Genomic DNA, 23,950 nt, shown 5'->3' on the forward strand with positions numbered 1-23,950 from the left:
TGATCCTGTCACACACCGAAGCGTGTTGAACTCTAGTAGGGCTTAACTTCAGATGAAGTTGCAGTGAACCTATTCCCTGTTACAAAATATATTTGGCATTGGGTATAAGCACAATCCTCATGGCAGGCGGTGTCCCTTCCTTAGTGGATCCTGTTAAAACTTGCCCTTGAGATCAGTGCTCTGTGTCTAGCTGGTTACAGAAACCCTTCAGCGTTTAGCACAGTGGTTCTCTGTGGATGCCTGATCCTCATGATGGAGCCTGTCAGCCTTGTGCTGTAACCACAAGGTTCCCAGAATTGAAGTTTGTTTACAGCAGACCATTTAAATCAAGGAACAGTGCTGACAGACATTAGTTGTTAATCTGTGGGGTTGGCAGATCCTTACCTCTCATAGGGGTGGCATTATCATTAAGGTGTTTGGAACTTCTCAGAAAACAGTGTTCTCTAAATGCTGGGATTTGTTTTTTAGGGATTATTTTATCGTGTCACATCTCTTCACCCACATTTGCTTCACCTGACCCGGCTGCTAATTTGCACTGTGTGAACTTGGGCAGGTCATAATTCTGCAGGCTTGTTTCTCATCTACAAAGTGAGGAGATCGGACTATGGACCATGGCTAAGGGCCCCTTCTGGCTCTAACTTCGTTTGAGTCTCCATTTAAAGGCCATCCATCCATCCGTTCAGTCAGTCAGTCAGCATTAATGCATGTCAGATGCAGGGATACCAAGTCCAATAAACACAGTCTCTGTCCAGAAGGCATAGGCAGAGGGGGGTGGGGGAGGGGATGCACACAACGTGGTGCATATTAGGACAGTCCCTGGGGGGACTCGGACTGGACATCCAGGACAGCCATATTCGAGCTGGGTTTTGAGGAGGGGAGTGGGATTAGTTAGGGAAGGAGGGCAAGGAAGGACATTTCAGGTGGAAGAACACCGTGCCGTGTGTGTGTGAAGGCACAGAGAGGCAAGGAGCATCATGACACATTTGAAGAAACTTGTGTTTTCTGGTGGCTCCTGCAAAGTGGCCCCCCTGGGGGAATGGTGGCATTCAGGGCTAGAAGGGCAGCCCTGCTAGGCAGCTCAGGGATGTCCTGGAGTTTGACCATAGTCCAAAGTAGTCATGACCATTGAAGGAGTAGCCATGGTGGGGGGTGCACGGCCGCTGAGTGGAGGACAGTGCAGGAGTCAGACCAGAGGGGCGGGTGTTCTTTTATATCTGTTTATTTATTTGAGGCTTTGGGGGTTTCTTCATTACATTGTAGACCAAGCTGAGAGCTCCTAACTACTGTCTTTACCTTCAGTCCTATCTGAAGTGTTCTAGCACGATCCCATTTTGGAATGGGTTCCAAGTTACCATGAGTCTCATGTGTCCACATGTGGGCAGATTGGTAGACTTTATAGTTAAGATGGGAGTGCTCAAGAGTTGAATACAATGGCTTTGGGGTCGAGGGTGGTTCTGGGGATGGAATTCAGTGGGGTTTCCAAGGGAAAAAACTGTATGAGTAATTTTAGGAGTTCGTGGGAGTGGCGATGGCGGGGAACTTGGAAAGGAGGAAATCAATGGATATCATTTATGCAGGCCCTTAGAGTCTAAATAGTGACACTCCGCTAGGAAGGCCACTAAGCATCCACCCGTTCCGGGGTCTGAAGGCTGTTTTGTGGTGGACAGGTGGCCACGGCAGCCAGAACCCGCAGCGCTGGGCAGGGGAAGAGGCCAGGGACCCCAAGAGTCAGGTGTGGTCTCCTAGGAGCTCGGGAGCAGCCACCTCAGCCAGGCCAGGCCAGGGCCGTCTTCTGAAGACCCCGGCCAGGGGCTGCTGTTGGTGGGGCGATGGCTGGGCAGGCAGCCTTCTTAGTGGCACCATCTTACAGGGGCAGCGTTTTAAAAAATAAAATCCGCTGCGGAGAAGGCTCAGTCTCTCCAGACCGTGATGGTGCCACCCGCCTGCTTCCACTTAGAAAACAGAAAGCTCCGGGTTGCCTGTCCCACAGTGGTCTGCAGTGTGGTGGCTTGGTTTCCAAGGGCACTTTCTGCGGTCATTTATCAGGAGTCTACCCTGGCATGCTCTTTTCCCCAAACATCCAGGTCAGGGTTTTGGACTCCACTGTAGGCATAAAGGACTATTTCTGAAAAACAGCTTTTTAAAGTGTCATTTTTGAGGTAGTTGTAGTCACATGCAATTGTAAGAAAGAATGCAGAGGTCTCCTGTGCCCTTCCCCCGGTGTCTCCCAAAGGTAACACCTTGCTTAACTCTAGTGCGGGGTCCGTCAGGCAGCTGACATTGCCACGATCCGCGGACTGTTCCCACCTCACCAGTGTGATGTGTTGTGTGGGTTTCTGTGTAATTTTGTCATGTGTGTACATACGTTCCCCTTCCTCGCCTCCACCTCAGCCCTTGGCAGCCACCAGTCCATTCTCCACCTCTATAATTCTGGCATTTCAAGAATGTCATAGGAATGGAACTGTGTAATGTGTCACCTTTTGAGGTTGGTAAAAGCCTATTTTTAAGAAGTATTTTCGCCCCTTCTGCTTGAGATCACTACAGTTACCTTGCCAGTATTTTTGTATGTTCTGAGATATCGTGCTATGTAATTTGGGTGGTACTGCTTGCCACCCTGGTCTGGGCCACCTTACCTGGATTACTGCAAGAACCTCCTTATTGGTCTCCCTGCTTCTGCACCCTCTGCCTACACCCTCTTCAAGACAGCACCCACAGTGATTCTTATGATGCAAGAAGTCCCAGAAGTCACAGTAGCTCTCCATCTCTCTTAGATAAAAACCCAAATCCTAACAAGTTATCAGGGCTACACAGGATCATCTTCCATACCACGCCCTCCCTCACTGGCAGCTCTAGCTCCTTGGCTTCCTTGCTGGTTCTCTAATGTGCTAGGGACCTTCCAGCCCCAGTACCTTTGCACTTACTGTTCCCTCTGCCTAAACAACTTTCCATAAACATCTATGGGTACATTCCTCGAAGTCTTCGGATTCTTTATGCAACATCTCACGAGGCCCTATGTGACTGACCACTTACTCCCCAATTTAACAGTGTAATCCTATCCCTACTCCCCAGCACTTCTTTTTTTTTTTTTTTAAAGATTTTATTTATTTATTTGACAGAGAAAGACACAGCGAGAGAGGGAACACAAACGGGGAGTGGGAGAGGGAGAAGCAGACTCCCTGCCGAGCAGGGAGCCCGATGCAGGACTCGATGCCGGGACTCCAGGATCATGACCTGAGCCGAAGGCAGTCGCTTAACCAACTGAGCCACCCAGGCGCCCTCCCCAGCACTTCTCATTCTGGCTTTATTTTTCTCCACAACCTTTAGCCCCACCTAATAGTTCATGTATTTTGCTTTTGTAGTTGATAGTTGCCTGTTGTCCTCCACTGGACTATAAGCTCCATAAAAGCAGGACGTTTTGTTGGTTTTATTCACTGAAGTCTCTTCATTGCCTAGAATACTAAGCTGCCTGCCGAGAGAAGATACTTAGTAAATATTTGCTGAATGATTGGATGTGTGCTTTCTTTGATATTGATTACATGTGGTATACACCAAATATATTTATGTACATGACCTGACAAGGGCAGGATATGTGGGGGCGGCGAGTGCGGGACAGTGTCCTGCCTCCCTCTTCCCATAACCCTGTGAGGTCAGTCTGTGAGTTTTCAAGAGTGTTGGCTTGTGTTGGAAGTCCATCAGCAGCTGGAGCAAAGAATTATGTTTACTTGGTATACCAGTTTCCTAGTGCTGCCGTAAAAAAGGACTGCAAACTGGGTGGCTTTAAACAAAAGAAATTTATTCTCTCATAGTTCTGGAGGCTGGAAGTCTGAAGTCTGTAGGGCAGGGTCATACTCGTGTCTGAAGGCTCTAGAGAAGACTCCGTCCTTGTCTCTTCTTAGTGACTGGTGGTTTCCAGCAATCCTTGATGTTCCTTGGCTTATAGATGTGTCACTCCATTCTCTTGTCTCCTTCGTTATATGGTCTTCTCTCTGAGTCTTCTTATAAGGATAGTGGTCATATTGGATCATGGCCAACCTTAATCGAGCATAACCTCATCTTAACTTGATTACATCTGCAAAAACCCTATTTGCAAATCACATTCACAGGTATTGGGCATTAGCGCTCATCATAGCTTTTGGGGAGACAGTTCAACCCACAACATATGGTATGCCTACCAACACAATTCCTTTTCAGTAGGTGAAAGAATTCTTGCAGCTTCCAGCAGTGGGCCATAGTCGAGCCGTAGGAAGACATGAGTCACTGTGTTGTACTCTGTGCTGAACTATCAACCCAGAGTTCCAAAGGCCTACGCACATTCAGTAGGCCTAATTCATAGATCAAACCTGGTTGAATCCTTCATTCACAAAGTAAGTAATTAAGTAATTAACTCAGATCTTCTGTGACCAGTGACTATGCTAGGCTCTGAGGCACACGGGTACAAAGACTTAATAATGAAGTCGGGATTGATGTAGCAATAAATAATGGCATTGATTGTGATGTGTAGCAATATATAGGATCATCTAGTACTTTCTAATCAACTTCTACTCATCAGGTATAGTGTTAAGTTCTGAATGTTTTTACATTGACATACATAAAATTGTTAGATTAGCAGGAGAAATAGGCAAATTTGTGTGAGGACTTTGCCTGGTGGCCTCACTTGAATATTCACTCAATCTATATTTTTTTCCTGTTCAATAAAATTTGGATGCACCACTGTCTTTCTCTTATCTAGATTGTAGTCTCTAGTTGAGACTTCTAGGTGATGAGGTGAGGCAGCCTTGCTCTCTCACAGAGTATCTGACTTTTTGACATTCTTTATGTCACAGAAAAATGTCAGGTCCTTTTTCTGTCGTAACACATGCGCTGGCCCTGCTCCATTTTTTCACATTTTCTAACCCACCCAACAATTGCCTTCTATTGTTTTCTGATAGACTGGGAGAATTGAAACCTCTTCTTGTGGTTAATAACTCTCAGAATCCACATATATACCTGCAGATATCTGAGCAAACCAGAGCCAAGGGGAAGAGAAAAGAGGGACAGAGAACACTATGCTCCCCAACTTCCCTGAGACCCAGGCTGATCCTATTTTAGAGTTGTGTCATCACCACATTTTGACTCTAATACCTAGGAAGGAAGAAGTCTTGGAGATGTGACATGAGCTATTGTCTGAGCAGATTACATGTCTCTCTTGCAGAACATGAGGATTTTGACTTAGAAGTCTCTGGGATGAGTTCTGTGGGGTCCACTGATGCTCTGAAATTGTAATGAGTTTTCATTTTAGGGAGCAATTCAGAGCATTCTCAAGGGTAAAGAGCAGGCTGGGTTAGAGTCACAGAAAGGACTTGATTAAATGTCCTCTTAGAATTCAAGCTGTGAAACTCTTCAGCATAGGAAACAAACTGAGGGTTGCTGGAGGGGACAGGGATGGGGGGATGGGGTAGCTGGGTGATGGAGGGCACGTGGATGCAATGAGCACTGGGTATTATATAAGACTGATGAATCACTTACCTCTACCTCTGAAACCATAATACATTATATGTTAATTGAATTTAAATAAAAATAAATAAATTAAAAAAAAGAATCCAAGCTGTGGAAAGCACTGGCCAAGTCTCCCACACCTGAGGAAAATCTCTGGCAAAGGCCCCCCTTGAATCCTACCAATGTCGTACTTTGTTCTCTGATCATCCTGACTTGAGAAAGACTTCCTTTCCTCACCCTCGGAGCCCTGAGAATGTTCATCGTTAGTAACACTCAGTTGATATTAAATGTCTGATACCCTTACTCTTCTTTTCATGCGCCGCCAGTACAGTGCTTCCCTCAGAACCCTAAAGACCACTGCCTTCCTTACACAGCCGTGAATTTATTCACTTGTATTCCCAGGGCAGCATCTTGCATACTAACTCTATGTCACCTGGCTGAGGAACACCTTCACTGAGATTTACCTTTGAAGAGGCAGGGAACGTGGGGTAATTTGCCTAGGTAGACCTGTCTAATCATGGAAACTATTGAAGACCGTTTTAGGCACAGAATCCATAGGCAGATTGAAAAGGGGAAGGTGATCAGATTACCTAAATTTCCTTTCAACTCTTAAGATTTTAAAATTTAATTCAAAGATTATTTCCTAAGGTTGAGGAAAATGAAGACCCCAAGCCCACTTCTGCTACATGAGCAGGGAGAATTGACCGAGAGCCCAGGTACTGGGAATCATGCCCCGTCATTTCTATTGGGTTTTAATTGGTTACATCAGCCCGTCTGTGGCTCTTCCTCCTCCCACATTAGCTGAGTGCCTTATGATTTTCTTTCACATTTTATTCTTGCATCAATCCTTTGAGGGTAGCTGTAGAAAAGGAAGTAATTCAGTTTTGTATTTTCCAGGAGAAACTTTGATGAACTATTTGCTTTGTTTTTAGGCCTTGAGTGGGAGTGGACCTGTCCTAATTTTAAGTGGAGAAAAGTGGGCTCTTCTCAGACTTTATTTGACTTAGCATTCCCTTCTTCCTGAAAATCTCTCCACTTCGGTCCTCCATGATGCAACTTTTGTCCTGGTTCTCCTCTTTATAACTAATGGTTCAAATTAAAATGCCTTCTTTTCCAGTCATCCTTCAGACATCTGTGTTCTTTGGGTTCCACTGGAGATGTCACGTACACTGTTGGACACAATGGAGCTCAAAGGAAAAGCCAGTGGTGGCCTGGTTGGATAAGCATCTGCCTTTGGCTCAGGTCATGATCCTGGAGTCCTGGGATCGAGTCCCACATCGGGCTCCCTGCTCAGCAGGGAGTCTGCTTCTCCCTCTGACCCTCCCCCCTCTCCTGCTGTCTCTCTATCTCATTCTCTCTCAAATAAAAAAAAAAAAAACCTTTAAAGTAGGTTCCATGCCCAGTGCAGAGCCCAGTGCAGGGCTCAAACTCACAACTGTGAGATCAAGACCTGAGCCAAGATCAAGAGTTGGACACTCAACCAGCAGAGCTACCCAGGTGCTCCAATAACTTACAGTTTTGTACCTTTGGTTCTGATTTCTCTCCAGGCCTGCATTCATCCCTTTCAGTTATAACTGCAGCTGAGAGGCAACAAAGAGTAGTAGAAAGAGCATGGTCTTTGGTTTTGGATTGGTCTGGGTTTAACCAATGTAACTTACTAGCTGTGTGCCCTTGGAGAGTCACTGAACTCTATGAGACTGAGTTTCCTCATTTATAAAAATGGGGATACCAAAGCACAGTTGATATAGTTTTTATGGAGGTTCAAGAGCTGATAGTTATGGTAATCTAGAACTCTTTTTAATCACCTCTGGGTCCCCAGCACCTAGCTCAGAATCTGACACACAGTAGGTGTTCAACATACGTCTGTTGCAGAAATAAATGAGATGTATGGCTCTTACTAAATGGGTAAATAACAAATATTCATTTACTTTTTTCTTTATTTCCCTCTCTATTTTTTCTTGATCACATGTGGCCCCACTACAAAACTTAAACTCCTTGCTCATGAGGTGTGTTGAGCATTTCTTTCCCCTTCATTGATAGATTGTTTGCCTATGCCTTTATTCATAACCATTGAGTGATTATCTGAAATGTTAATTTTTAAAATATGAAAACATATTTTAAAAGATGATTATTATTAGCAGTCTGGGTTGTCATTGGGTCCATGTGGTCGTTGGCTTCCGGTCATGTCTGTCTCATTTACTCTGTTTCATACCTGCCTCTCCACAACATTTGCTTGGCTTGTCTTCTAAGGGTATTTTTCAGGGGGCTTTTTGAGTAAGATGAGTGATGATTTCAGTGACAGTAATACCCAAGTGTTTAACATAGTTAGACAATGACTTTCACATTTTGGGAAAAGGAATGAATTTTCAGGGAGTTTTCTTTTGGCTGGCGTATCAAGCAGTTTATAGTAGGCTGAGTTTAAGCTGGACCGGCAAACAATGGTAATTCTTTGAGAAACTATTTCTCAGTTGCAAATTGAATTTGAAGAATGTGCAAAAGATCCCACAAAAACCTGGAAAGTACTGGTGTCTAGTGGGATCTCTGATGCCAGTCAGTAGCAGGCATGAGTCCTGTATTCCTTTCCAATCCATATGCATTTTCTCTTCCGGGTCTCTTCTTTTCTTATTGTTTTTTAAAATAAATATATCTGTCCAATCCCTCCAATTCCATTTCCCTAAATCATTCTGGAAAGCTGGTGGTTTAGATGGGGAAACATTCTTGTCTTTTCTCTGGAACAGTAGCTTTTGCTTACATTAGTTCCTGACTAAAATGGCCAACAGCTTTAAAACTTTAAATCCTAATGATCAAGTTCTGCCAGCTCTGTGGGTTAAATTCACTCTCATTTTTGGCTGCGTCATTTTCTGGACAGATGTACTGACTCAAGTCTGTGGAATACTGACAAATAAAGCACTGACATTGTCAAAATTAAATTCCCAGAGCAGGTCCCTTAACAACAACAACAGAAATAAATTAAAGTTGAAACAAAGCAGCTCTCATTTAGAGATCAAGAGAAAATGTGACTTGATTGTATGGATCCAGAGATGATGTCACCAGGTAGCAATGGATTGGGTGGCTAATAGCACAGTGTCTGAAGAACAGTGGCTAAACAGGTAAGAGAATTGTTTATCTCACTCATCAATAAACTCAGGAGCAGAGAGGCTAACCAGGATTGTTCCATTTTTCCAATCTGCCATCCCAGGCCAGGTCATCATACTCAGGCTTGCCACTTCATGTTCCAAGATGGCTGCAGCATGGCTAGGTGTCATGTTGACATCCCAGAGTGGGGAAAAGCAGGAAGATAACACAAGGTCATAAGCACACGACAGCGGATCCTGACCCCTTTATAATGCTTTCCTGGAAGTGATAGCAGTAACTTCCTCATACGTGTCATCGGCTAGAATTGATCACATGACCACCCATAGCTACTGGGAAGGCTGAAGGGCCATGAATATTTAGCATCCCAGTTTCTACTGTGGCAGAAGACAAGGGAGGAAGAAGCCGGAAATGGATCTGCCATGATACTTTCTGAATTCAATGCAAGTTGTAAACTTTCGTAAATTAGTTGGGAAACGGGCCATTCTTGAGTGAAACTAATAAAAATTCAACTTAAAACATCTCAAGACATCTTGAAGGAGAAAGCAGATGCACTTTAAGAGTATTCTTTGGGCTTGAGAATTTGATTTTAGTTTTGCCACTTGCTGCTTGTTTTGAAACAATTCCTTGCTGCTTCATTTTGTTGTCCATTTTGTGTGTTTTTCTGCTTTATAGATCTTCCCCAATGTGGCTGACAGGGAGGAAGGAAGATAATGAAAGGGAATAATGTGAGATAAATTATATTAGCAGATATTCTGCCTTTGTCTCTTCACCCCACTTTCTCCCCCAGTACAAATAAACAACCTAGAATCTAGAACATTCTAGGCAGAAATTTCCCATAGGAAGCCATTAACCCTTGAGGGTAATGAGATGGCATTTGAATGACAGCTTTTGCTGGGTGCAGGTGGCCTTGGGTGGGAGCTTGGGGGCCGCCTCCTAAGGAGAAAGGGATACAGTAAAGAAGGTACAGCCCATGCAGCATTGGGCTCTTTCCTTGGGAAGTTCCCATGCCCTGACAGGAGTACTGGGCAGCCTAGGGCATGACCAGCTTATGTGCGGCACCCCTCCCCCACCCCACGACCCAGGGGAGCAGTTTACTGAAGCCACGTATGAGGATGCCTCTTTCTGTGACATGTGGCCACCTGAAACTCGCCCCAGGTAAAGAATGCTTGCACAGAGGCGGAGGAAGGTGACGGAGGTGCTAACTGTCTGGAGAGGATAGAAATGGACTCAGACAAACTCTACTTAAGCTTAGCCAGTGGCTTGAGTTTTGAGATTTGGATGGCTTCACCATTTGGCTTCTTTGAGCTGATGGAGAAAAAAATGTGATTCACAATTGTATTCAGTGACCATCTAGTGCCCTTATAAGCTCATTGGCATGTACGCCTGTGAATTTGGCCATTTAGTCTGAATAAAATGATGCTTTGTTGTGATCAGAATACTGGAATATGCCTGAGGGTTTGGGGACAAGGGCAGGGATCTCAGGTTTAGCTGAGGCTGGGGGAGGTGAGCAGAGCACACACTGAGCCTAGTGGCCTCGCTCGTCCCTCTGTTCATTAGGAAACTCTGCAGGCAGCGAGGGCCAGGGTGCTCCAGCCACACACCAGAGCTGCTCAGGGCATTCTGAGTCTTCTGGTTTCTCACTCTACTTGTGTATGCCCTCAGCAGGTGAACGTGACAGGACACGTTGGGCATGGGGGTGGAAGCCAGTGACATGCGGAGCACGTCGTGACAAGGGAAGATGGATTGGGTTTTGAGGAATGCGAGCCAGGGATAAAGTCTGGAGAGCCCTGGCTGCCCTCGATCTCCCGGGGGACCCGGGACATCTGCTTGCCTTGGTGTTTCTCTGACTCGAGAACAGCACTGCGTGGCTTCCCCATGGTGGGGTCAGAGGTTTTGTTTGCAAAGTTCGTTCAGCTCTGTAGAGTGTTTTTTAAGTTTAAAGACTCCAAAGACCTAGACTTCCAGACCTGTCGGTTTTATTTTTTAAAGCAGTTATCCATAGAGAATCATGCCAATTGTGGAAAACACTTTTATTGAACCCCGTTCATATTGTGAAATGTCAGAAGAGAAGCCAGACCATTATTTTAATATTCGGCTGTGTCCACCCAGCCCCAGTCTTCCAGGTGGAAAATGCAGTCAACCATATGTAGATTTTACTCATAAGGGTGTTACTTCACACTGTTGCAAAACAACCTGTATTTGCCCTGTTTTGTTGTTGTTTGTTTGTTTTTGAGGGGAGCGTCATAGTTATTTGGCAAATATAATTCCATCCATTTGACAAGTTATTAAAACTTGGCTGGGCGTTCCAGTGTTTTGCCCATGTGTTGCCAACCATCTGGATGTTTCTACATTTGTGACTATTCCTTTGCTGTCTGGTATCTTATGGACAAGAGCCGAATTTTTCCACCTTTCCTTGGAATTAGTCTCAAAGTTGTAGATCATGTTGATTCCACAGCCTCCCCCCCCTCCCACCGGTTTACATCCTAACCTTTTCTGGCTTATTGATTGAATTTTTGGTCAAACACTCATGGTTGCAGTGAGATCTGTGTTTTCTTCATTTCAGAGTCTGGGAGATTTTGGCGGTTTCCAGTGGAAAGTAAAACTTGTATTTCATACAAAGATGAAGTAGGGAGACTTACATAAACATGAAGGTTTTGTTGCATTAAAGAGCAATCCTTAGTATACTTAAGAAATAATTTTAGAATTTTTGGGGTTTTAAGGGACTAGTTTATTTCAGAAGCTCTTAACATTCCTTTGGGGGTTTCCTTCTCAACAAGGTTGTCCGCTCCTGTCCCTCAGCAGCGACTACCAGACTGGGTGGGCTGCATGCAGCGCTCCGCTAGGAATGGCAGCCATCCCTGGCTGGTATTTGCCTTAATTTTTGGGGGGTGTGTCTGCACACTGGCAGCCTTTTGTGACTAAACGTACTGGCTACTGGGGTAGCTTTAGAAAGTTATTTTTGACTTTCATAGAAGATCTTGATTAATCCATCAGGGTCTGACTGCAAGTGGCCAAAAACCCAACTTGAACTCATTTAAGTACCAGAATTCATTGCGTTGTGGAGCTGTATGTTCAGAAGTGCGGGGGTTGAGCTGACCTTAGGGACTGAGCCCTAGATCCAGGGCTCTAACAGCCCCTGGACTCTCTCTCCGCGTGACACGAGAGCTGTCACTAACAATTCTAAGATGCTTCCGCCACAGCCTCGTGACTGGAAAGCCGAGGCAGTGCCCAGGGTCTAGCTCCAGTTAGAACGATTCCAGTGAAGTCTCCTGAGCCCTCTGAGCTCACATGAACAGAAATCTGTTACCAGAACTGGGGGAGGCTTCATCCGGTAGACAAAAATAATATGTGTCCTTTACACTGCACATTTTGGATTTGCTGCCTTATAGAGATTGTAGGGTCTTGGGGCTCTTTAAGAATCTAGGCAGGTGGAAGACTTTGGATTTAATTATCTTTACGTCACGGAATCCTGAAGAATTCACACCAGTTCCAGTGAAAAATGGCAGGGGCTGCAGTGGCCGAGGGGCCACCCCATATGGGCACTAGATGAATCTCCTCTGGCTGAGGCTAGACAGAACAGGAAGTAAGAGTGGAAAGAAACCTAGACTTTAATTTCTTTAGATTTTAAGCTATAAGACCCAGAAGGCTTCACTCTTGGACTCTAAATTTTCCTTGGGAATTTTATAATGGGAAGGACTTATATTGCAATTGGGACATTTTTATATTGGTGGTATTGTATTATCAGAATATGTGTATGGTATTTCATCTCATTGCTTAAACTCTGGTGGGCTATTTTGGATAGCATGGACTGGGCAAAATATGGGATTGGGGAAGGACAGGCAGGAGTGGATTTTCAGCCTAGAGGTCAGTGTGGCTTTGGAGTTGGCTAAAGAATGAGCCTTCCTCATTTCAGAGCCTTTTGGGGGCTGGAAGGATCCCCATCTGTCACCCCAGGAGGATAATAGTGGGACAGTGATTAGTCCTGGGGAGGCCCCTGAAGGTGGGGCAAGTGGTCTTGATCCTCTCTCTGAAGAGGCAGCTACAGCTTGACTTCAGGTTAATGGTCATGCCCAGTGGGGCCAGGGAATAGCCTGCTGGAGACATTAAGGGGACTTTCATTTTCCTCTCCTCGTGTTTCGCTTCTGGCCTCTGTCCTCCCTGAGGCTTGCTGTATCTGAGGGGTGAGTGGTTAGAGCCCAGTCTCCATTTGTCTGCTTTCTCTACTCCATGGCATTAATGGGTTAGAAGACACAGACATGTGAGTCTCTTCTTTGGGCCTGCTTCCATAGGGGAGGGCACTGGGTTGTGGCTCAGGCCTATTGCTCTCTCCCGGCCTGTGTGGCAGTGGCCCTGACGCCGTCTGCTCTGCAGGCTCTGCTCTCCCCTCTGTGTTCACCTGAGGGTCTGCAAGTGGAGAGGGGAGGGAGATAGGAAGCATGGTGATGGTCCCACATTAGATCCACCCTCTCTGATGTAACCTTATCAATAATAAACCTGATAGTTTGATTTTTTGCCTATATGGAGAATATAATGAAGTCACTGTGTTGTTTTTTAAAAGTAAAATGAAACGAAACAAGCAAAAACAATACTTTGGATCCAGAAATATTCAGTTACTGTTTTGAATCACGATCCTCAAAGCATGATTTCTCCATGAATTGTGTCCATTTTGGATTACTTTTACCATTGATTCATTTTATCAACTGATGCTGAACTTGCCTTCCCTTTATTCTGAGAAATAGCCCTTCACGGAATTCCCTTTCTAGGAATATATGTATTTTCATTCGTTGTGGCTATGACTATACTCTTAACAGATGGGCGGTGATGTCTGAAGCAAGACAATGAGAAGTTAAGATACTGAGATTCACTTTGAACCATTTGGAACTCACATGGGATTATCACATAGGCCCTAGGGACTGTTGGTCTGGGATGGTTAGGCCAGCGCTGGACATGTAGCAGTCATCAGTTTTGCTAGTAGCCAAAGCCTGTATAGCATCCCACAGTCCCCTCCCCAAAGCCATCCTGGGATGGGACTTCCTTTCTTCTCTGGAACCCAGGCCAGTTTTTTTCAGAGCCTTTACTCCTCTCAGGGGACAGAGGGAGGTCTGGCAGTGAGATATGAGTCCTTGAACACATCTGTACCTAAAGTGAGACAAAATTGTGCCTTTAGACACAGTGGACAACACTCCTTAGTATGTCTTCACTATTTGCTTGATCTTCCTGGTCCTTAGAAGTGTTTGGGTTGGAAATCCTTGGTTGACCTCGTGAGTCTAAAACCTCCTAACATCTTTTTCTTCAATCCATCAGCCGTTTAAGTGAGCACCAGGTGTATGGTCAATATCTGGTGTCAAGAAAGATGCCAGAGTGGGAAGGTGAGCAAGGGCCAGGTGAGGTGTGATGCCCCTTGTCTACTGTGAGAAATGGGCCCTGCAGATGTTGGTCAGGCCAGCCTGGCCCTGGGAACCTAGCTCTGGCATCCCGAGGGCATCCTCAGCCCTGGGGAACCCCTTGAGGTCACTCTGCAGAAGCTGAAGACCTTCCAAAGACAGACATTCCAGAGCCATTGGAATTTTGGTCTCCATCCTTGAGCAGAAATGGATCCATACTTTGGCCCTGGAGCCAAAGTGGCCTTCTAGAACCGTCTTGGATAAGACCTGAAATTTGGAGCTAGACCAAAGTAACAACTCTAGGTGCTGACTGTGCCCTTATTGTCTGTTCCCGAACAAACCAGTAGAGGTCTCATAGGAGCTATGGCTCAGAAATGTCTAGCCTAGCAGTTGCTGAGTATCCAAAAGATCACCAAAATACCATTGCCACTTGGTCCCTGGCAAAATATCCTTGAATCTGGATAATGTTTACTGGCATGAACTATGGAAATGACTTAATCATGGTATCAAATTGCTGGAGTCGTAGCAGACTCTACTAGCTTCCTTCTTCTATCTGGAGCACCTTACGATCTGCTCCATTCAAAGTCACCTTGAATGGAGAGAAATGGGAAAAGGCATGGACAGGAAATTCTTTATACTTAACCTAACGTCCCTTAGGCTGCCACTTAAGCTCATTTCCTCATTTTGTATCCTGGGGTAAAGGAAAAAACAGGTTGTCATGGCCTTAACCTGTCATTCAGGCTCTGGGAGGTTACTTCCTCGTGTTCCCTCTGCTGGGCCATAGAATTCCTGTTGTCTTGACTTTGGGTTTGTCCTTTTTCCTTTTTAGAGAGGCAGTTCATGGGATTTATAGCTTTAAAGGATGTACCCAGTATCATCTTTATTAGACAAGAATATAGAAAACTATTACAAAAGGTTATGTGCTGCATTTATCTAGCAGAGAGGGTGGTCTGGTCTAAGTTTCTAAGAACAGTTAGAATAAATCAGGAATCACTTTGTCATATTTCATCCTTATGCTCCCAGAATACTGATCCCACAACACAGAACCAGAATGCAGTCTGCAGACCCGGAAACCAATTTCACAGCCTTTATGCCTTGACTGCACATTTAAGGAATGAAATCAGGAGACCTACAAAACCATCATCGGGAAGAGAACATACGGTCATATTTCTAGTCCCAAGAAGCAGCTTTCTGTCAAGTAATTCAAGCGCACGTGCATTGATTTGTGCCTTCTCAGACTGGTTCTTCCTCAGATAGATGCTGGTTTGATGAGTTCACTGAGAGCTCAGGCATGAGGGGCTCTGGATGGGGCTGGAGTGACAGAAAAGATTGCTTTCTATCCAGGCCTCTTCTTCTCTTCTTCTTCTTCCTCTTCCTCCAACTCTTCCTAAGCGGGCACAGATGATGTTCACTAGGAAGCATCAAAAATGACATCAGTTTGAAATATCAAAGTAGATAACAATCCAGGGAATGAAAATATCTGCTAATCAAGCCACCATATAGTTTGTTTAACGGACCCAGGTTGCGTGTGTTGGGGGGAGGGTGGGAGGAAGGGTCATGGTAGATTGGCCTAAGGCCTTTGGAAAACCGTAAATTCAGGATGGATCTTAAGGAGATTGACGGTAAGGCTGCCTTGAAAGTATGGTTTCCAGGTCTCCCAGAGGCCTTTGTGTTCACAAATGACCTTCATTAGGCAACTTCATTAAGCCTAAGACGTCACTATTAGAAAAGTCATTTGGTCTTAGGTTTTGTCATAAGAATGCAAATGTCCCTGAGAGAGCACATCATCCACTTCTTCCATTCCTTCCAGAGAGGGGGGAGGATGAGGACACCCAGAACAAGGTGCCATAACAGTGTATTGGGGGCAGGAGTGCCCCCCCAGGGAGGAAAGTGGCATGGTGGAAGAGATGGTAAACCCAACTCTGGAGGCCTCGTGATTTGTTTTAGAATGGTGGTGGCTTCCTAAATTAATTTTCGATGGCAATGGTCACAGGTCATATCTGAGCAGGGGCAAATTCTGAGCGTCTGGGAGCTGGGAGGGGGAGAGCTGGGCTTTGGAATTGGGTGAAGCAGGGTTTACGTCTGACTCCGCTCTGGGGCAGCTGTGTGACTCTGGTTGAACCTTAACCTTGCTCCTGGCCTTCTTTCCTCATCTGGAATACGGAGGGAGTAAATGACACCTCCCAGGTGGTGTGTGTTCTGAGCACCTCATGTAACGTAGGGTTAGGTGCTCAGAGCCGTGGGCGGTGGGTGGTAGACACTCCATAAACCCTCTCCTCCTGTCCGTTGCCCTCTCCCGTTTGTATTTACTGTAGTTGAGCACCATATGGCCTTTCTCTCAGCATCCAAATGTTGGCTCAGGCAGTTATCAAGTTGAGACACACTGATGATACTTGATCATTGGCTAGAGGAGGGCAAACAAACTCATGCACAGACACAGTTGGAAGCTCCGATTGTGTAAGCACAGTGAGGTGATGGTCATTAGGTTTTGGCAACCCAGAGGTATTTCCCCCTTGCCCTTTTTTACTTTGTGCATCTCTTACTGGAGCTCCTTGAAGGTTTGAAGTATCTCCCCATATGCTGGGCTGATGCAACCATTTGAATGTGGATTCTCACTTGTGTTGGAAACTCTTTTATGCTGTGTCCAAGAAGAGACGCAAGACAGGGCCAGGAAGAACAATGAGTATATTTATAAATTGTTCTTCTTTTCAGATTATCAGTAATGAAAGTCAATCATTTTCAAGCCTAGGCAGTATTGTACTGATTGAATCACGAGCGCCTAAGAGAAAATGTGACAGTGCTTGGGGGTCACTGGCCTCTTGTTTTTGGCTGTCTGTCCAGGAGCTAACTTTCCTTAAGGGAGATTTGGACTCGAACTGTAAAGAAAAACGTTATTCACATATTCATTCATTTGTTTTCTTCCTTGGGAGACTCGCCCAACCATGAGCATCCCTTTGCAGTTTTGGGACGGGGGCGGGGAGCCTCGCTTTGCTCTTGCACACCTTTCGGTCAGTGTGAAATATTGGATTCCTGGGACTGATTGCTGCTGTTGGGGGAAATAGGGATCACGACTAGAAAAAGCTGGTTAGTCAGATGGCAGAGAAGGAGGAGAGGTTTTTGTAGTGAAGCCTTGGGGGAAAGAAAGGGAACTGAAAGAAGGGAACCCCAGTCTTCTGGCTAAGTAAGTCCTGGAAGGTTTGTTGTGGGCAAGGAGGGAGGGGTACATGAGAATTATTGAAGAGTAGCCATGATTGCTAGTAAATGCCCAGAAAGTCACTGACGCACTGTGTGTACAATCTCCTCAACTCAAAATTTTGCAGAGAGCGCTAGGTTTCTTGTCTATGATTTCTCCCATTATGGGCTTATGGGACCCTCATCCCTGGAACTGGGGAGGGGAGGCTTTGTGGGTTTTGCTTCCTGCCCGGAGTCTGACAACATGCTTTTGTCTCCAAAACAGGCACTCTTTCTTTACTGCTTTGAAATCATCAGATTCTTTCTCTTCTTCTTCATTCCTTGGATTTCTTTGAGTGAGGCCATATGAGTTCTCCTTTTTCATCATTTTACTCCTGAGGCAGTGGGGCAATTTGGGGAGGGATGAGTGATGTATGCTAGCATCATCTGTGGTTATGGTGTTCAGAATTTTCACCTGCTATCAAAATCACATACTAACCAGTCCACGTATCGTCACAAAACACTCCTTCCCCTTTCTTCTTCCATGAGGTTCCAAACTCATTTTTCTTCATGGTACTCAGTTTAAAGGTTTCTGGGTTTCTTAGATTACTTTTCTCTTTCCTGAGAGTGCCTTGTATCATTGAATAAACAGTTTCAGATCCAGGTTTGCCTAAAATTTGTTTGACTATTGTGTGAATGTTTAGCGTCTATTCATATGATGTAATGTTGCAGGATCTGTTACAGTGTGAGCTGAGAGATTTTGTCTGACAAAATGTTATGTGTCATTTGGGTTATTTTTCAAAATCAAGAATATGTTTATGGAACCTCATAACTGAAGATAAAAATGTAATTGTGCTTCTTAATAACTTGCTTTTCTTCTTCTGGGACAAAATATGGAAACATTTAAATTAGCTCTATGCAGATGAACCAGAAGCTTACCTCCCTTCTAAGGTGTTGATGATCTTGATTTGTTTTCTTTGTGGAAATGAATGCTTCTGTTATCTCGCTTTGGATGCAATGGTTAGTCGTCCCCATCATGACAATTTTATGTTGTTCTTCTCGGAGGTATTTTAAAGATTGTCCAACTGTACCATACAGAATACTAAGAGCTTATTTGATATATGAATTCCTCTGGAGAACATGTCAAATTATGAATTCGTTATTCCTGCACTAGCAAGGCAACATAATCAAGCCAGAGAATGCCTAGAGTTTGTTTTTTTTTTTTTTTTTGGTTATGGCAAATAGGAGTTTGTTTTGATTTGTTTCACTTTTGTTTTAAATTTACCACCCACAGTTATCCAAAATACATAAAAGCTTGTGGGTTTGATATGTTTGTTTTGCTCTCTCATACTGTAACAATGTTCAAACATGACTATACTTAACGTCTTTAGGACCAGACAAATTAAAAGTCATTTGCTCTTTTGATAACAATATCAGAGAACATTGGAAAAAAATTCCTTTTCACAATCTGCCATTCCCGTAAGTTGATAGTTGCGCTGTTTGCATAGCTGACCACCCACTGAAGCCAAGGCACGTGAAACTGCTGTCCACTAAAATGGGCCTGAAAGTCACGTGGGACCCACCCAAAGATGCTACCAGTAGACCCGTGGAGCATTACAACATTGCCTATGGGAAGTCACTGAAAAGTCTTAAATACATCAAGGTGAATGCCGAGACGCACTCCTTCCTTATTGAGGATGTGGGTAAGTGACTCTGTGGTCTTGTTCCCGGTCAGAACTAACTGTACACCAACGTTCTCAGTTCCCTTCTTAGGTAGGATGGCTGTTTGTGAGACACAGTGTGGCCAGGCTCCAGGGACCTCATGGTTCTTTGGGAACAGGTAGCTGAGGTCATGAGGCTGTTGCTTAATCTTTATCTTGCCCTTGGACTTCCCATTCTGCATTTGAACTCAAGTATTTCTGGGTAGTTCTCCAAATGAATGTAGGAAACCAGTTTTTAGTTTCTGAATGTGCTTTTGGAAAGCATGTTGGTTCTTTGTTTCCTAGAAACTTTACTTTGTAGCCTAATCTTGAGATTTCTAATTTATAAACCAATTAGAGATTACTCAAATAATATGTCCCTGTGAGGGTGTGTGTGATATGTCATGCTTAGCCACATCTGGTTCAAAGACGTGACATTCTCCCCATTAAATTTGATTCTGGAAGTCTGTAATATTTAAAAATTTTCCTAAATATATTGTTTTATAAGTGCAGGTGTAGGTGGTTTTGAACATAGGCTTTGAGCTGCCTCCTTGGGACCCTCTATCTTTTGCTTTTTTGATCCTACGAGCCTGAAACTCCCATTTATACTACAGTCCAGCCTCATGATGGATCGTAAGGAAGTAACAGAAGTCAGCATCTCTGACAACCAGGTCTCCCTGCGCTGGGTTTCCGTTTTCCTGCCTTCCTTTGGTGGATCAAAATCAACTAACTCATGGCTCCTCAGATTCCTGGCCATTGTCTACACATTTACTCTCTCTCCACCTCCTGCATTATAATGTTAGACTTTCTGAGTAACGGAGCAGAAAGTATATAGAAGGGACATCAAAGGAGCCAGATTTCCTTCTTCGTGGTTCCAGCTAAACATACATTTCTCTGAATCTTTTCCACATCAGTATGACCCTACTAAGTACGACAGTGAGGTTAAATGGAGAATCTGTTGGACCCAAGGCATGAGCAGGGTCATCTTTGCTTGTTCAAACCTTAGGTTGTTATGATCACTGCAGAGAAGAAAAACATGCAAAAAGAGAGCCCTAGAACTCACTGAAAAACAAATAGTCTCTCCCAAGTAACTCACTGATGAGTTAATGGGAATCAGAGACATGTGGATTAAATTTCCTTGAAATGCGAATAACCTCAGAATGAAGAGAGAAAGTGCCTGGCAAAGCATGATTTTGTGTGCTGTCTGACCTTAGAGAGCATTTCCCAGTTAGTCCAGCAGGCCATGCCAAACCCTACATGCTACCAGGCCCTGCCACAGTCAGACAGAGGTCCTACTGACCTCGAGCACAGCAGGGGTGCTAGATGGCATCTCTGTGTCGCTGTTGCTGGGCCTCTGGCCCTAGAACCGAAGTTCTGTTATAGGAACACTTCTCACCTTGAGAAATGTACATATGCTTCTTGCCTTTGACACAACTAACACTTATCTCTCCAACCGTCCGTCCCATCAAACGCCCACAAACTCTCATCTCTCCAAGGAATTGGCGCCTTCACTTACCTTTCACAGTAATTCATTTTGAGGAAAACCAACACAATTGGAGTGTTCCTTTCTGCAGCTGCAAATTCAGGGCACACTCACACGGCAGTGTGGTCTCTCGGTTTCCCTTCCCGTCCCACCAACTTCAGGAGCTCAGCCAAAGAGACCATGGCTATTTGACCTTGACCCCTATGTACATGTCAAAGTGAAGCCCAGTTATTTCAAGATTAACGTGTCCAAGGTTCCAACAGCTGTTTCTCTAGGTTTTTGTTGAAATGCTCAAAGACAACATGCAGACCTAGTAAAGGGAGTATTCACTGTCATAAGGAGAAAAATTTCATGAAGCTTTACATGTTGCAATGAAGATTTCCCATGTGCTAAATTTTATGGGTTACCCTGAAATTTTCTTTCTGTGTTTTGGAGTTTTCTGTTTGAAGCTTCCAGGGGGAGATATTATTTGCAGGTACTGACACTATAGACTATAAAACACCTACGTAGTGGATGGTGCGTTCCTATTTCCTACATTAATTTCACATTAGAAAGCTCAAAAGCCTTTTCTGTTGACAGCTTATGAATCCAGGTTTATTAGACCTGCCATGTACTTTGTACTAAATAAATTTCGTGTTCTTTGGGTCAGGCATATTTTCGTTGCATGAGAGGAATGTTAGTGATGTTGATTAAAAAGAGAGAGAGAGAGCTGTAGTTAGACTTGTCACTTAATTCAGATTTTTGTATTTGGTTATACATAAGGGAGACAGTTAGTGAATCACACTGTCATTCCTGGAGATTTGAAACGGTGGCTTGATGTAAACCATATGTTTCAGAGCCGGGGGTGGTGTGCTTTGTGCTGGTTACTGCAGAAAACCCCAGTGGAGTGAGCCGTCCGGTTTACAGAGCTGAAAGCCCGCCTGGTAAGTCATACCTAGAACTGGAGGCTGTATTTTTGTTACTTAGATGCGGAGAAACATCCCTCTTTGCTTTCTCGGATCTATACAGATTTAGAATCTCTAAAGGGTTCCTGAGCAAGAATGACTTGTATAGCAAGCTGAAAGATAGAAAACGAGGAGAGACTTATCCCTACTTTTAAAGTAATTTTGATGTAGGTTGTTAGCGTTTTGTCCTAAATTTTTGGAGTACTCATTAGAGTAAGCCATGTGCAAAAGACCAAGAAGATGTGATGTCCAGAAAGCTTAGGTGCCTCGTTACTGATGTGGCCTGAGCAGATCCTTTTGAGGACTGTTGAAAAGACCACTAAACATATGTTAGGGCTGCACTGAAATGTGGAAAATCCAATCGTCCTCCTTTCTAACTATGAAGTTGCATTTTCCTCATTTAGGAGGTGAATGGATCCGGATTGATGGTTTTCCCATTAAGGGTCCAGGACCATTTAATGAAACCACCACAGGTACTACGTGCTCCTTCGGTTCATGTCCTCACTGAAGCACCATCTCGCAAGAGGGTTGTGCTTCTGTCACACACATGTGCTCACCAACCTTCATTTAGTTCCCATCGCTAAACTAACACACATGCCACACGGTTTTGGTCAATCTGCTCTGCACCCGATGGCCCAGACTGCAGCCGGTGTTGCTCATTTCACACTGTTCTTTCACGTGCTGGTGTGGGGAAGTGTCTTTGTCTACATCTGGGGTTACTGTTGCACTGTTAACAGGCAAATATGGTGGTTGAGATGGCAGCCCTGGCCTGATGAGGATATTTATAGCTCTGTTACCTGTGGATGGCATAAATGAATGGAATCCACCAAGAAGTGGCTTTTATTGGCTAATACGCTGCATCAAGTCTTTCTCTCTTTTCTTATAAGCATGGGATATTTTGTGATATGTTAGAGCACCTGCCTTCCATCTCTGCTCCATATTTGTATATATGTCTGTTTTATCATTTGGATGTTGATGTTGTCTAGTCATATTGTTTTACTTGTTGAGGGAAGTGTTAACATTTCTTGTATGTTTTTTTGAATACATTTAATTAATGGTGAAAAAATAATGCAAAATGAATGCAGTCATTTTGGAGTGTGGTTGGATAATATCCCAAAGGCAATATGGCGAGGACCTGTATTCTGTTTTCATGAATGCTGTTTTTAAGTCCGTCAATCTGGTGTTGTTGTTGAGAGGAAGGTGAGTACTTTGAAACCAATGACCGTAATCTGCTTCTCAGGTCAGGTTTGATGGGTGTAGGCAGTTTCAAAGTCCCCTTTCCACAGAAAGGGGGTGAAAAAATGAAACAACCAGAAAAGGAGGCTGGCTTTCAAGGAAAGGTGATATGCTTTTGTTCCAGTATGTTGGACTTGGGGCGACCATGGGGTGTTGGAAGGGAGACATCTTGGAGGTGATTGGAGGTGGGGAGATGAAAGTCGGAAGAGAGAAGTAAGGGGCAGGCATGGATTCCAGAGTCATGCTCCAGAGTGAGAGTGGAAGCCGAGTGTGTATGAGGGTGACAGGAGGGACAAGAGCAAAGGGCCACAGTCGAAACTGAGAGGATGATGACAGTCGAATAGCCAAGATGGTAGTGCACCTAGGAAATGTGCAAAATATGCGAGGGTGTTTATTCCGAGACTGTCCACCCCTGAAGAGGCACATGTAAACTTTTTACTGACAGATGTTCAGTGCCTTGTATTGGAATCTTGTATTTTAGATGACCATTTTATTTTTTATAATCTTTCTGATAAAGTTTTCCGAATGACAGTGGTTTTAGAACAAGTAATTTGCTTTTGCTTTTTCTTAAGTAATTAATTTCTTATGCCTTCTTTAATAAAAACATATGTGTGTGTGTCTGTGTGTGTGTGTGTGTGTGTCTGCAACCTTTCTGAGTGAGCACGAGTTACAGAAACGCTGGGAACTGGGACTCACAGACAGTCGTGCTCCAGCTCGTTATTGGTTTTGCATACTGTGAAATCATTTAACCTCTCTCTGTAGGAGACTTTGTATGCCCTAGTTGCCAAAGGGCACTCTTCTGTAATATATAATACTATATTTGTTATATATTATGATAAAAAAGATACTGGAAGAAATTGCTAGCTGAAACCATTTCCAGCATAAGATATAAAGCAGAATTTTTTCTTTTAAAAAAATGAATAACAGAATGCACAGACTTGGTTACAGTGCTCCAGAAAAAAAATTACATGTCATTAGTAATAAAAATAATAAGAATAATTTATGAGAAGTTATCAATAAATGATCAGCATGCATCTATGCCTTTTTTTTATAAGGCTTGGAAAATATGCTATGCTGCTATTCTGAGGAATGGTTAAATAAATGACAATCCCATTAAACAAAGTAAGTATTCTGAGTTCCAGGTATCTTCATTCAAAGGAAAGGATTTGTCCTCAAAATGTAGACATTGGCGTTGGCTCCTGGTGGAAGGCCCCAAGGGTTCCCTTTAGTGTTTTGCCTGGTAACATCTCACTTTCTTTGAGTGTTTTACTTGAAACCAGAGGAAAATCTATCCTTTTGCTCTGCTGGAAACAGTAGTTTCAGTACAAATTCCAGAAGTCCTCCTTTTGTGGCGGAGACCTATCTTGACCTCACTGTCTTTCCTTAATTATTAGATTCATTCATTCAGTGCCATTGGCTTTCCAGGGGCAGGTCTGGATGCTACAGATACAATAGGGGGTA

At 44.1% G+C, this 23,950-nt stretch overlaps 1 protein-coding gene across 1 annotated transcript in view; it reads left to right on the forward strand.

Moving 5' to 3' along the window:
- The window catches only part of FNDC1 (fibronectin type III domain containing 1), a 103,131-nt gene that overhangs the window by 6,759 nt on the left and 72,422 nt on the right, over window positions 1–23,950 (forward strand). Inside the window, exons 2-4 of the mRNA XM_081829254.1 lie at window positions 18,635–18,829; window positions 21,146–21,232; window positions 21,658–21,726. Coding sequence (XP_081685380.1) covers window positions 18,635–18,829; window positions 21,146–21,232; window positions 21,658–21,726 — 351 coding nt within the window. The remainder of the gene's footprint in view (window positions 1–18,634; window positions 18,830–21,145; window positions 21,233–21,657; window positions 21,727–23,950) is intronic.

Source organism: Leptonychotes weddellii, chromosome 8 (genome assembly GCF_054177405.1).
Source record: "Leptonychotes weddellii isolate Sample4059 chromosome 8, ASM5417740v2, whole genome shotgun sequence".
Lineage (NCBI taxonomy): Eukaryota > Metazoa > Chordata > Mammalia > Carnivora > Phocidae > Leptonychotes > Leptonychotes weddellii.